At 31.6% G+C, this 14,228-nt stretch overlaps 1 protein-coding gene across 1 annotated transcript; it reads left to right on the top strand.

Moving 5' to 3' along the window:
* The first annotated feature begins 408 nt into the window (after nucleotides 1–408).
* Nucleotides 409–11,473, top strand: LOC139511230 (organic cation transporter-like protein). Its single transcript, XM_071297812.1, has 10 exons — nucleotides 409–681; nucleotides 1,380–1,557; nucleotides 1,980–2,083; nucleotides 2,870–3,024; nucleotides 4,014–4,182; nucleotides 6,007–6,228; nucleotides 6,388–6,611; nucleotides 9,143–9,324; nucleotides 10,448–10,599; nucleotides 11,220–11,473. Exons 1-10 carry the CDS (start codon nucleotides 539–541, stop codon nucleotides 11,281–11,283), a joined length of 1,593 nt encoding a protein of 530 aa, XP_071153913.1. The 5' UTR covers nucleotides 409–538; the 3' UTR covers nucleotides 11,284–11,473.
* The last annotated feature ends 2,755 nt before the right edge of the window (nucleotides 11,474–14,228 follow it).

Raw genomic sequence — 14,228 nt, forward strand, 5'->3', positions numbered from 1 at the left:
ATATAATTACTGTTAGTGTTATCAAGACTTTTAAAATACTGTCGTCATGTTAAAAATTCAAGTGTATACAAATAGTTCTCAAATGTATTCAAAGATAGCCTTGATGATAAGAGTTTGCGTTATTGATAAGCGGAGGCTAAAGGTATTTCGATTCAATGGTATTGTTTTAAATGTATGCCTTTTCATATTTGTAAGTCATTGCAATTAATTCCGTTTCGTGAATGCTCACTCACCAAGTCGGAAATATCACTATCAGTAGTTATAACAATATAATACCCTTATTGATAATTTAAGATAATTTTACAATCTTACAGGTTTTGGTTTTCCTTATTTTGACAGGTAAGTAGTGTACATTTTAAGATGTATACACGGTTCACCTGGATTACAAGTATGTCCCCCACTTTATTGTTTCAGATCGGCGTTACTTGTTTTGATTTCAATGCGGGAGCAAATATACTGAAAAAATACAAAACAAAAGCAATCTCTTGGTACGAAATTGTAGGACCCTACAATTGTATTGTACAGATTTTCGTACGCAATGAAATACGACGAGGCTCTACAACGGGCTGGAAGTTATGGGAATTACCAGAAATTCTTAATTTGCCTCCTAGCAATTCCAGCCATCTTCAATGCGACAACAACGCAAGTACTCAATTTTATCGTTGGAAATCATCTGCACAGGTATATATCTTTTGTTTCTGCACAATTCTGTAATTTTAAAAGCTGTCGAGGAAAATATTATCAATATAGAATTTAAAATAATATTATAATTTGTTTGGAGTGATGTGATTACAAAACCACTTTTCTACTCGTAAAATACAGGTACCTTAACATTAAATTAGGGATGTTAGTATCTATGATGAGTTTTTTTTATAAGGACCGATACGACAACCTTTCTTTGAATGTCTTTTTATTAGAGTACATTATAGGTAAAATACATCCAGGAAAAGTGAATAGTTATCAACGGTACTAGGATTATAATTTAATACGCCAGAGGTGCGTTTCGTCTACATAAGACTCATCAGTGACGCTCAGACCAGATAGATATAAAGCCAAATAGTACAAAGTTGAAGAGCATTGAGGACCCAAAAATGTCTAAAAAATGTCAAATACGGCTAAGGTCATCTATGCCTTGGATAAGATAATCACAAAATTACTGATCTCAAAGAAAAATTCAAAACAATAAGTGACTAATCAAATAGCAAATTCACACTCAAACAAATCAAACGAATGTAAAACAACTGTTGTTAACTTTTTTGTCATACGTTGAAGATTTAAACTTGTCTCTCATTGGAAATCATTGCATATCTAATATATTATTTTCATATTCATAAACATATTGTTTAAAAAAGTCAGCCCAAATTGAAGATTTTTTACAGATGCAAATACCTAATTACTAACGACAGTGCATATTACGATATTGAAAATGCAAACAACACCTTCAGCTTATACATCAACAATACAAATCAATGTGTTATTACCACCAATGGTACTGAAACTGCTTGTACGGAATGGATTTATGACAAAACGGTATATCAGTCAACACTTATATCAAAGGTTTGTAAGTACTTATTACATAAAACATTGCATTATAGATTGTGACTTACACATTTAAAGAACTTTCTTAAAACTTTAATAAAATTCGTTTTCAATGATTATTTTACAAAAATATCTTTAATTAATGTTTTAAAAGTAATTCCTTGGCATCGTCTTCAAATAAAGCGTAACATAAAGATATATTTATCACAGGAAATAGGGCTTTACTCAAATAATCAGTAATTGCGAGTACTTACGTGTGGTAACACCACTGTCTATCGTGTTATGGGAGTTCCAAATTACAGTGCTACATTCAAAACTATCATTCACACATGATACCAGAATCATATGGATTTTATAAAAAAAATGTAGATAAATCATGAATCTTTATCAAAAGACTGTATATCTGATCTATTTTGATAGAACTATAACTATAATTTCAGTTTGACATAGTTTGTGATGACAGATTCATGCGCAGTAATGTATTATTAGCTTATTTCCTGGGGCAGATGTTTAGTGCCTTTACATACGGATTAATAAGCGATATGTGAGCGGATTTTATTTGTTTTAATTCATAATTAAGGTAGACTACAAACAACCCATTGTATGGTGATGAAGATAATTGATGACTGCTGATTGTCTATTAGCAAATAGAGTGTTAATTCAAGACGAAAACATGTTTAAATAATTTGAATATTAATTTTGCTTTGTACTAGATCCACATGCTGAGTCGGACAAGGTAACTTTTTGCAGGAAGACATTACTAGTCTTTGCTACTTCTCCTAAATGACACATGCTAAGCGAAGAAGTAGAAAATTCCCCTGGTTAACTCTTTGGTTTGAACTGTCCGGGTTTGATCGACAACCTCCCGCACCCGAGGCATTCACTTCTAAGGCGGTTTACACATTGTAGATTTTTAAAACTTTGAGAAATACTTGATGTAAAAAAATCTCATATTAACATATAGTCAATGTGAAAAGTCCAAAGTAGAAAGAACGTCGATTATTAAGCCGACATGAAACAAAAATCAATGAAATGTAAAAAGGTGTGGCACAATACATTGGTCTGTATATTTCTTTGTAGTATTTATTTTTATTCGGAATTGAGCTAGGGAAATATATAGTAGCTAACTTAATAAATTTCCGAGCACTATTTTATATGACATAAAACAACAAACCTATTAAATAGGAATATGTATTATATATATTTAGGCTGATAACTATTGTTATCTTTGCATATTCTGTTTTTTCTTTTGCTTTTTGATAAACATATAAAACAAGGTTCTAAAAATCATCAAAATAAACATACATGTAAAGTATTGCTGTCTTTTCAGATGGGGAAGAAAACCTGTTATAATTACTGGAGTTATCGTTCTTTTTGTGTCCAATGTCATCAGTCGATGGATGTCAAATGTATACTTAGTTTGTGTATGTCAATTCTTCAACTCTGTTGGAGGAGTATATCACTATGTTGTCTCTTTTATTCTTGGTTAGTTATTTTTCTTATCACTAACAATTAATTATCAATAAACGATTTTAGCATTTATTTTAAATTTTTATTAAAATGAATTAATTATTTAAAATCTTAGGAAAAATTCGTTTAGTTCTGTTTAAGTCATAGCTAGGTAACGTATCATTTCGGCTTCTTATTCTTTTCCCTTTTTACTAAATTTTCTGAATCTTGTGTTTGATTTTTTGTTCAAGTATTTATCTTCATTATATATTTTTTTTGGATTAAGATATAGATATAAGTAGATATGATATAAGTGCTAACGAGACAATTTTGTTAAAGAATAAGTATAGATATAAGTAGATGTGATATAAGTGCCATGAGACAACTCTCCATCCAAGTCACAATTTTCAAACGTAGATCATTATAGGCAAATGGTCTACTTTTTAAAATTTTGTATAAATAAGAAAAACAAGAAACAACACGAACTCCACTAAAAACCGGGAGTGAAATCAGGTGCTCCTGAAGGTAAAACCATCCAAACGGGAAAACAAATGATATAATCTATATATATAAAAAAGAGAAATGAGAAACACTTATGAACCACATCAACCAACGACAACTATTGAACATAAGGTTCATGACTTAGAACAGAGCTATAATTACTGCCATTTTCATTAGGCAGTATTTTTTTTTTATCATCTGATAAGGTGAAAATACTTTAAAAGGAAGGGAGAGGATATTTAGGAGGCAATAACATATAGTTAATATCCAGAAAGAGACACCATAATTAGAACTAAAGAAAACAAAATGAGAAGATACATTAACGTACCACATATAGCTTGGTAAAGTTAGGCGTCCCTGCTTTTCATTGCACACAGGACGTGAAATGCATCAAACTACAATTCTCCAAACTTTTTTCTCCTTGCTACTTTACACTTAGAGTGCAAATAAGAAATTATTTAGAGGCGCCCATGTTTTACATATATTATGGGAAAAAATGTGTATCTTTGTGAATCTCATTTCAGCGGCAGAACTTGTTGGACCAGACAAGAGGATCATGGCATCGTTTATATTGTATATTGCTTATTGCATTGGTGAATATATTTTACTAGTGGAAGCCTATTTTGTTCGTAGATGGGAAAACCTTATGCTGGTAATTTCGATTCCAATAGCTGTTTGTTTCTTCACCTTTCCGTACGTAAGATATTGAAGATTTTAAGGCAATTGATTACAAAAACATATTGCTGAGTTCACACATTTTTTGATTTCGGCGTCACTGATGAGTCTCTCTTAGACGAAACGCTCGTCCGGCGTAAATATTAAATTCAATTTTGGTATCTATGATGGGTTTATTTACAACCACTGGGTCGATGCCACTACTTGTGGAGTTTTAATTCCCCGGGGGTATCCCAAACCCAGTAGTCAGCACTTCTGTGTAGACTTGAGTTATCATTGATTATGATGCGTTTACTTATTCGTGTCTGGTGTTCTGTATTGCTATGATGGTATTTATCATGAATCAAGTATTAAAAATAAACCCATGTATTACCAAAAATACAAAACCCAAATGAAAATGCTCCATGACAGTTTATGAGTTCATAGTCACATGGAATAAAAATGTTACATTCCTGATTTTGTACATATATCTTTTACAAAGATGGTGGGTTGAACCTGGTACAAACGCTACATAAACCTATTTGTATGACGTTTGTATTTTCCATTTTATTGACAAAGCCGTATGAGCAATCAATATATAACAGTTGTTTTCCATACGTTTGGTGTGCTTGAGCTTTTAATTTTGCCATTTGATAAAAAAAAATTTCCGTTATGAATTTCCTTGAAGTTCTTTTTTTTGCTAGTTGACTATTCCCTTAATGGCACGATTTCAAACTAGTTACTAATAAGAAAATGATCATAATAATTTATATATCAATTACAATTAAAGTGCAACAAATCCCCACTCACCATGTAATACATATCACGACCTTTTTAAAAAAGAATTAAAATTAACCAAAAACAGGTTTTGAATATACTCATTTACTGTTTTATACAAACAAAAATGAAATACAAAATGAATGGAATACATGAACAAAAATCAATAATCTAGTTGAAGTAATACACGCCCCCCCCCCCCCAAATTACAAGCTATAGTACACAAATCAAAATTCAGAAAACTAAACACAGAGCAAAAAACAAAATACAACCAAATACCGAAGGGATCTATTGATTATTGATTATACGTAGGCAGGATAAGCGTCCCCTGCTATTTATTTATTCAAACACTGGTCACACGAATCCTCATCAGTCAAAATAACACAATCTGGAGGGAAACATTCGGTAAAACTAAATCTAACACAACTTCTACAGTATTTAAAGATTTAAGACGCAAACATTTTTCAATTAAATGCAATAATAAAATTGAGAAAGGAAATGGTGAATATGTCAAAGCGACAACCACCCGACCATAGAGCAAACAACAGCCGAAGGCAACCAATGGGTCTTCAATGTAGCGAGAATTCCCGCACCCGTAGGTGTCCTTCAGCTGGCCCCTAAAATATGCATAATAGTACAGTGATAATGGACGTCATACTAAACTCCGAATTATACACAAGAAACTAAAATTTAAAATCATACAAGACTAACAAAGGCCAGAGGCTCCTGACTTGGGACAGGCGCAAAATTGCGGCGGGGTTAAACATGTTTATGAGATCTCAACCCTCCCCCTATACCTCTAGCCAATGTAGAAAAGTAAAAGAATAACAATACGCACATTAAAATTCAGTTCAAGAGAAGTCCGAGTCTGATATCAAAAGATGTAACAAAAGAAAATAAATAAAATGACAATAATACATAAATAACAACAGACTACTAGCAGTTAACTGACATGCCAGCTCCAGACCTCAATTAAACTGATTGAAAGATTATGTCTTCATCATATGAATATCAGGTACAATCCCTCCCGTTAGGGGTTTAGTATCAAACTATCATAAAATATAATGTATGTTTTTTACCTAACAGATATTTTGTAGAATCACCGAGATGGTTATTTATGAAGGGAAGGAATAAGCAAGCGATAGAAATCCTTCAAAAAGCTGCAAAGTACAATCAAATATCTGTCGACTTTACAGCAGAGACCATTGTCGTGAAGAAAGAAGAAACTATTTCAATTACGACTGGGATAAAAACTATGATGAAGTCAAGGCAAATGTTATTCAGATCACTGATTTTGATACTAAACTGGTATGTTTTGTGTCTGATGTTTGCACTTAGTTTTTTTAATAAGAAATTTGTCTATTTAATTCCATGTAAAATGAGTAGAATCTACCAATCTTACGGGTTGTTAATGAATTCTTAAAGGATACTTCTATAGTAAACAGTAAAATATGTTTTATTTTACAGGATGGCGGTGAATTTAATATACTACGGAATAAGTTTGAATATTGGTGACCTTGCCGGAAACGTCTATATAAACTACGCAATATCTTCTACAGCAGAAACAATAGCAGTTATTTTCTGCTTTTTCTCAGATAAGTTTCCGAGGAAAAGACTATTTTGCTCTTCTATGATTATTGGAGGCTGTTCTTGTTTGTGTACTTTATTCACATCAACCTTTGGGGGAAATTGTAAGTTTATGTAAAGACTCATGCCATTATGTAAAAGCAAAACATAAAAAATTATATGATATCCATAACAAAAAAAAAAACCCACTTATTTCTGATAAACATCGAAAGTATTGAGACTGTCATACAAGTGAGAGTTTAGCTAGCTGAACAACTAGATTTTATCCACCATTTTCAACTTAAGAAAATGCATGTACCAAGTCAGAAATATGACAGTTGTTATCAATTCGTTTAATGTGTTTGGTCTTATGATTTTGTCATTTGATAAGGGACTTTACGTTTTGAATTTTCCTCGGCGTTTGGTATTTTTGCGAGTTTACCTTTTACCCCTGAAAACAATAGATTTGAAATCAAAGCTTTAACAGTTTCATACCAAACGCATTATAAAGTATTACTTCTTAAGTCATAACATAAGAAAAACCATATAGTTATATTGACCAATTTGTTTGCCGATGCTTATGCATTCTATAATTAAGTAATGGTATGACAAAATTTCGATGTACCGATCTTACTACACACAAAACGAATAAAACACTGCAGTGGTATTTTAAATAAAGGAAAAATTGAAAATACAAAATTCCATGACATAAACAAAACAAATAGTCTCAAAACTCTGCTGATATGCAAAAGCTAAACAAAGCTTATTACAGCTTGGCCTTGTCAGAAGTTATCGGTTATGTTCTTAAAAGTTAAATCTTAGTTTACACATAAAAGAGCCATTAGTTAGTATTTTGTTGATTTACAGTCAGTCAAATTGTATCGGAAGTTCAGAAGATCTAGCAACTATCAATTTGATACTTTTTACATCAAATGGAAAGCGGTTAGTTGAATATCAATCAATTAATGAAAAAAGCTACTAGTAATTAACAAAAATACTGAACCCCGAGGAAAATTCAAAGTGGTAAGTTCGTAATCAAATGGCATTATCAAAAGCTCAAACCAATCAAACGATAATAACTGTCACATTTTTAAAAATCATCATCTTTGCAACTTAAAAAACCCTGGATGTGAAAAGGATACTACCATAACTTTTGTAGACAACTTTATTTATTATTATTTATTGATAAATTATTTCTTGTTATTCATATAGCGCTTACAGATGGAATATACATCTCCTAGTTGATCCGATATTTCAGAGCTTGCGTTTCCTATCACAATTATCTTGATAGAGGGTCCCCTTTGTTATGTGTCCTAAACCAAGTATGCACCGATAACGAATTATCAGTTAGTATGTCCTTCTGGTATTTTTAGCTTTGAGCATTTCTGATGAAGGTAAATCCAGAAAAGCACTTCGGACGCATTGAATTAATATAACGTGTTGTTTTTGATTGTTTACATCACCGGGTCGATACATCTGCTGGTAAACCATCAGTCTCCGAGGATATCATTACTTCAGTAGTCAGTCCTTTTTAAAATTATCCATTTATAAATTTGAAATTATAAAGAAACTAAGGTTTCAACGCCCTGTTGCAAAGTCAAATAGATTTGGCTATTTAATTGGGTTATTTTTGGTCATATAACTCTTCAATTCTTTTGGTTTTTATAAATCGTTGACATCCAATTATTTTGGCGTTCCTGATGAAGGTAAATATAGAAAAGCGGTTTTGGACACATGAAATTCACATAAGGTCTCCTTTTCATTTTTTGCCTCTCTTTTATACAGTTTAGATCTAAATAGATTTTTTACGCTAGATAGTTATCGTGCAGACGGAAATTGCTTCATAAGGGTTTTCAGTTATAATTATAAAGAAAAATAGCACCCTCCAAGGAAATTACATATCGGAAAGTCCTTATATAGTATATCAAAAGTACCAGGTTTATAATTTAGTACGCCAGACGCGCGTTTCGTCTTCATAAGACTCATCAATGACTCTCAAATCGAAATATTTATAAAGCCAAACAAGTACAAAGTTGAACAGCATTGAGGATAAAAAAATTCAAAAAGTTGTGCCAAATACGGCTAAGGTAACCTATGCCTTGAATTAGAAAATCCTTATTTTTTCGAATATTTCAAAGTTTTGTAAACAGGAAATTTATAAAAATGACCACATGATTGATATTCATGTCAACACCGAAATGTTGACTACTGGGCTGGTGATAAAATATAAAATGGTGAAATCAAACGCTCAAGCACATCAAACGAATGAAAACAAATGTCTGTTTCCTAACTTGATACAGATATTTTTTTATGTAGAAAATCGTGAAAAAAAATATGGTTTAAAGTTAGGCAAACTTCTCCTTATATGGCAGTCGCATTAAATTCCATTATATAGACAACAATGTGTAAATAAAACAGAAATACACTGTTTAAATGTAAAAACTTGGGTTAGAGTATTGTTTGATATTTATAATCACTACAAATCAAACGAATTGGTAACAAAGAAAAACAAAATGGCATATAGGCTAATTATAACATATTTATTTTTTGTTCAGTGTTACATATTTTTCGATCGGCCTGTCTGACTACTTAATAATTGAAATCTTCTTAATTGAACTTGTGTTTGCTTTAATTTTACTATTTTATATTTTTTCAGCTTTGCAGTGGTTGACTATTATGTTAGCAATGGTTGGAAAATTATGCGTTTCTACAGCATTTTTTCTAATATATGTTATCACAGCTGAAATTTTCCCAACAATAATAAGGGCAACTGCATTTTCCTTTTGTGACATGGGAGGTCGAATTGGGTCAATATCTTCCTCGTATATTGGTAAACTGGTAGGTGTTGATTTTTTTAGACATTTACAAAGAAGATGTGGTATGATTGCCAATGCGACAAGTCTCCAAAATAGACCAAATGACTTTTTTCACAAGTTTGACTGAAACGGAGATTTGTTTCATTAGCACTCATATCACTGATTTATATTTTGCAGACGAAACGTGTGTCTGCCAAAAATACAAAATTTAATCCTTGTGTCTATAATGAGTTTATTTACCACACCTTCTTATATTCACAATATGTAGAAAAATGTTTTTTTTTTAAATTTTGCCTTCGAGTTCGATAATGATACCTTTAAACATATCTTGACTCTTTCAAATGACCGTACTGTACCATCCGCAATAAAAATGTTGCTGCAAAATTTGACTGGTAACAACTATAACCATACTTTCGAACCTGCTTACCTTTCTTGAGCACCTGAAATCCCCGAAAACCTTTTGTAGGGTTTGTATTGTCAATCCTTTGTTTTTATAGTTATCAAAGGTACCAGGATTATAATTTTATACGCCAGACGCGCGTTTTGACTACATCAGTGAGGACCCAAAATTCCAAAAAGTTGTGACAAATACGACTACAGTAATGTATTCATAGTGATGTTTTGTTAGTTCTTCCTTTGTTTTTCGTATTTTTTGCCAGGCGTTGTCAAATTATCTCGACCTGAGTTCTGGATGTCCCCTGGCACTAGCTGACTCATTGTTTTTTTTTTACACTAACGATATTCCAATTGATTCGTTTTATTAGGTGATAAACTATTAGAATTAGAATCCGGTACTTTTTGAATGTAACTTATTTCGGAACGTAGGGTCCCAAATGGCCAAATCTTCGTTATCTTTGCAACAAAGTCGGTTTGCTGATGGTATAAAATAGAAAAGACATCAAATTTTGACTGGTCGTTAAATAAATATCAGATAAGCCTCTTGTGCATTTACTAAATCTTTACTTTTAATGACCCCTTTTCAGAACTATTTAAATATACACCAAAAATGTGAAAAAAAAGATATTCTTAAATAAATTTGACAAAAAGTGATACGTGCGTCAATAATGTTTACAGATTATTATGTATATTTCATCGATTCGTTCAATTGGTTTATGAAAGATGACGTTTGAATCATTTATGTCTAGGGTGTATTGGTAGACACAAGGTTTGGTCAAGCGTTACCACTGATAATATTTGGTTCAGTTGGAACATTAGCAGGATTACTTGCCATATTTTTGCCAGAAACAGGAAAAACCAAGCTACCTGATACAGTACAGGAAGCTATTCACACGGTCAGGTATATAACATTATCCATATATCAAAAATAAAGTATAAGTTACTAATAAAAATAGAAAAGCAATCACGCTGAATTTGTGTTTAAATAATTACATAAAGCTGTTAGTGTGTACATTTAATATAATTTAGTGAGCTCAAACGTTTATCCCCTGTGTCAACCTGTGACATTCGCAATCAAGTGTAATGAGATGTTCATCACTACCGGAATAATTGAAATAACTGAGATGTTTTAAATCGTGAATATAGTGCATCGCTTAAACAAAAAAAATTAACTGAAATCGATGCTATCTGAAAATAACAACGATCTCAATATATACCGTCAATTTACCAAAAATAATATCTTTTTTTAAAACAAAATCAAAGGAATAAATAACCAATGACTTTTATATTCATAACAAGAAACAGATTTGGTAAATGAGATGTGTTTATGCCAAGTTTTATGACTCACCAAAATTCAGTGTTAGGGCTTTCACCCGAGATTATAAGGGAATTTTACAATTTTATAGTTTCCCAAAAAGGATGATAAGAGTTATTTGCATGTTGTGTGACCAATTCTAATTCTTTATATATTTCATTTATATTCGTAACCTAGAAGCAAAAGCTAAGTTTTGTTTATTATAGGGAATCAAAACATTCATCACCAATCAACAGCAAACCGTGTGAAGAGAACGAAACAATGCTATGAAGTGGTTATCATTGTATGCTGGATTCTCTCTAAGGTATCACTCGATGTGGCTTAATGAAGAATGGACGTAGATATTTGGAGTACCAGCCTAGTAAAAGTCATTTAGCTGTTTGATTAAGAAACGTTTCAATGTGAACTTTTAAATATGCAATCATACAAATGAATAAATAAAATATATATGTTCATTAAACGCGATTATATTTTTAATAGAGGGATGAAAAATACCAGAGGAACAGTCAAACTCATTGATCAAAAATAAGCTAACAACGCCATGGCTATAAAAAATGACAAACAGAAAAAAAATAGTACAGAAGATACAACATAGTTAAAACAAAATATACTTGTCAAAAAGAAATGGTTGTGAACTTATATTATAAATTTGTTTGTTTTTATTTTCCAATCAATAGTAGTCCTATAAGAGATAGACTGAAGATACTCCAAATTTAACATAAAAATAAGGAACTGTGGTATGCTTGATAACAATAATCTATCGGAGAATAAACGCAATGAATATAAATATGACTGTACAGCAGATGACACAGGTAAACCGTGTACATAACTAGAAAAAAAAAATTAACAAAATGTAAAACAATTCAAACGAAAAAAACCAAACGATTTACTTTATGACAAACAATAAACAAAGACATGCAGCTAACAACGCCAACTTCTTAATTACGTGCTTATGACATAGGCCATACACATGAATAATGTGGCGGTAACATATAAAAAAGAAGATGCGGTATGATTGCCAAAATGTCTCAGAAGTTAACAACTATAGGTCACATTACGATCAACAATGAACAAAGCCCATACCGCATAGTCAGCTATAAAAGTCCCCGAAATGACAATGTAAAACAATTCAAACGAGAAAACTAACGGCCTTATTTATAAAAACATGTTTGCGATCGCTCAAACGTCGCTAAATCATAGAAAGTGGTGTAATAACACAGCAGTAGAAAACAAAATATAAGTAGTTGCCAATGAAACAGACACAAAGTACCGATATAGAACATTTTGTTAATCTCAAAGACCATAACATCTTATAGTTGGATAATATTCTCTTACTACTTTGATTGAGACAATCAATCAAATGTCTAGTGTATTAAGTAACGCTTTAAAGTGCAAAAACGACGTATACTCACTACTTATGTTTACATGTAAACATATATATGAAATAAATAGCAACGGTTATAAGACAATATGTGTGAATAAGGGTTATATTTTGAAGTAGATATGCAGAGCTGATGCATCATGTAGTTATTTCCAAACGTTATGATATGCGTAATCCTATCTTTTTGTTTTAATCACCTTTACCCAATTATTATTTTTGTATAAGTTTTCTTTGTTGCCTTATTTAGGAATACCTTGAAATACAAGTTGACTTATTCTATATATTCGTGTTGCTTGTTTGTTTATGTTCCGATTATATATTTGTCCTTCGTTCTATTTTTATAATTTTTTTTTCTTGTTAACAGTTTAGTATGCTGAGCATTAGTAAACTTCATTTCTATTTACAGTTTGTCGTTCCCCGACTAACATCTTAACAGTTTGCAACTAGAAAATAAACAATAACAATAAAATATGGTTGAAAGTCTACACGATTAAGCCTTGACATATGGTAAAAAAAATAGACTATTAAGATAATGGCAAATAAGTTGAAACGATCTACACGACTAAGACCTTCGGAAATAAGAGAAAAATCGAAATACAACCTTTGCAAACAGTAAAGCATTATTGTTGACCTTCAGATGTTTGTACTGTTTCCCTGACGTTCACTTCTGGTTTTCACTGGTTATATTGTTGCTTAGTCTTAAGTTGTCCATGTTGTTTTTTTAATCTATTAAGTAACGCTTTGAAGTGCAAAAACGACGTATACTCACTACTTATGTTTACATGAAAACATATATATGAAATAAATAGCAACGGTTATAACACAATAGATGTGAATAAGGGTTATATTTTGAAGTAGATATGCAGAGCTGATGCATCATGTAGTTATGTCCAAACGTTATGATATGCGTGATTCTATCTTATTGTTTTAATCACCTTTACCCAATTATTATTTTTGTATAAGTTTTCTTTGTTGCCTTATTTAGGAATACCTGGAAATACAAGTTGACTTATTCTATATATTCGTGTTGCTTGTTTGTTTATGTTCTGATTATATATTTGTCCTTCGTTCTATTTTTGTAGATTTTTTTGTTGTTAACAGTTTAGCATGCTGATCATTAGTATTTACAGTTTGTCGTACCTCGACTAACATCTTAGCAGTTTGCAACTAAAAAAAAACCAACAATAACAATGAAATATGGTTGAAAGTCTAGACGATTAAACCTTGATTTATGGTAAAAAATTTAGAATGTAAAGATCATGGCAAATAAGTTGAAACGATCTACACGACTAAGACCTTCGAAAATAAGAGAAAAATCGAATACAACCTTTGCAAACAGTAAAGCATTATTGAAGACTGTATGTTGACCTTCAGATGTTTGTACTGTTTCTCTGACGTTCATTCAAGGTTTTTACTGGTTTTATTGTTGCTTAGGCTTTAGTTGTATATGTTGTGTTTTGTTATCTATTATTTGTGTTTTAATAATTGTGTATTTTTGTCATGAAGTTTTCATTTAATTTTCGAATTATGAGTTTAAATTCCTTGTGTTATCTTTAGGCTCTCTTTTATGATCGTTAATTCTATCAACTGACTAACGACATTTTTTGCCGGTTTAGGATCCAGTATAGTCCAGTGATCTGTAATTTTACCGATTATATCCTTCTCTTGAGTAATAAATTAGGACTGTATGTTAATTTGCATAGCGGTTGATGCATGCAAAGCAAGAGACGACTGCCCTGTCGAAGCACCACATCTTGCTCTTTCGTACGTCTGATTCCCTCATTTATTTGCTTGTTATACACCCGACTTAATCATCGTAGACCCTCTGTGATTA

This window comes from Mytilus edulis, chromosome 2 (assembly GCF_963676685.1).
Source record: "Mytilus edulis chromosome 2, xbMytEdul2.2, whole genome shotgun sequence".
Classification (NCBI taxonomy): domain Eukaryota; kingdom Metazoa; phylum Mollusca; class Bivalvia; order Mytilida; family Mytilidae; genus Mytilus; species Mytilus edulis.

What these genes read in the sequence shown, in the direction of transcription:
- LOC139511230 (XM_071297812.1), top strand. Translation starts at nt 539, where the DNA reads ATGAAATACGACGAGGCTCTACAACGGGCTGGAAGTTATGGGAATTAC. An exon ending in AGTCAACACTTATATCAAAG is followed by an intron (nt 1,558 to 1,979) that starts GTTTGTAAGTAC and finishes CTATAATTTCAG; the next exon opens with TTTGACATAGTTTGTGATGA. An exon ending in CTGATTTTGATACTAAACTG is followed by an intron (nt 6,229 to 6,387) that starts GTATGTTTTGTG and finishes TTTATTTTACAG; the next exon opens with GATGGCGGTGAATTTAATAT.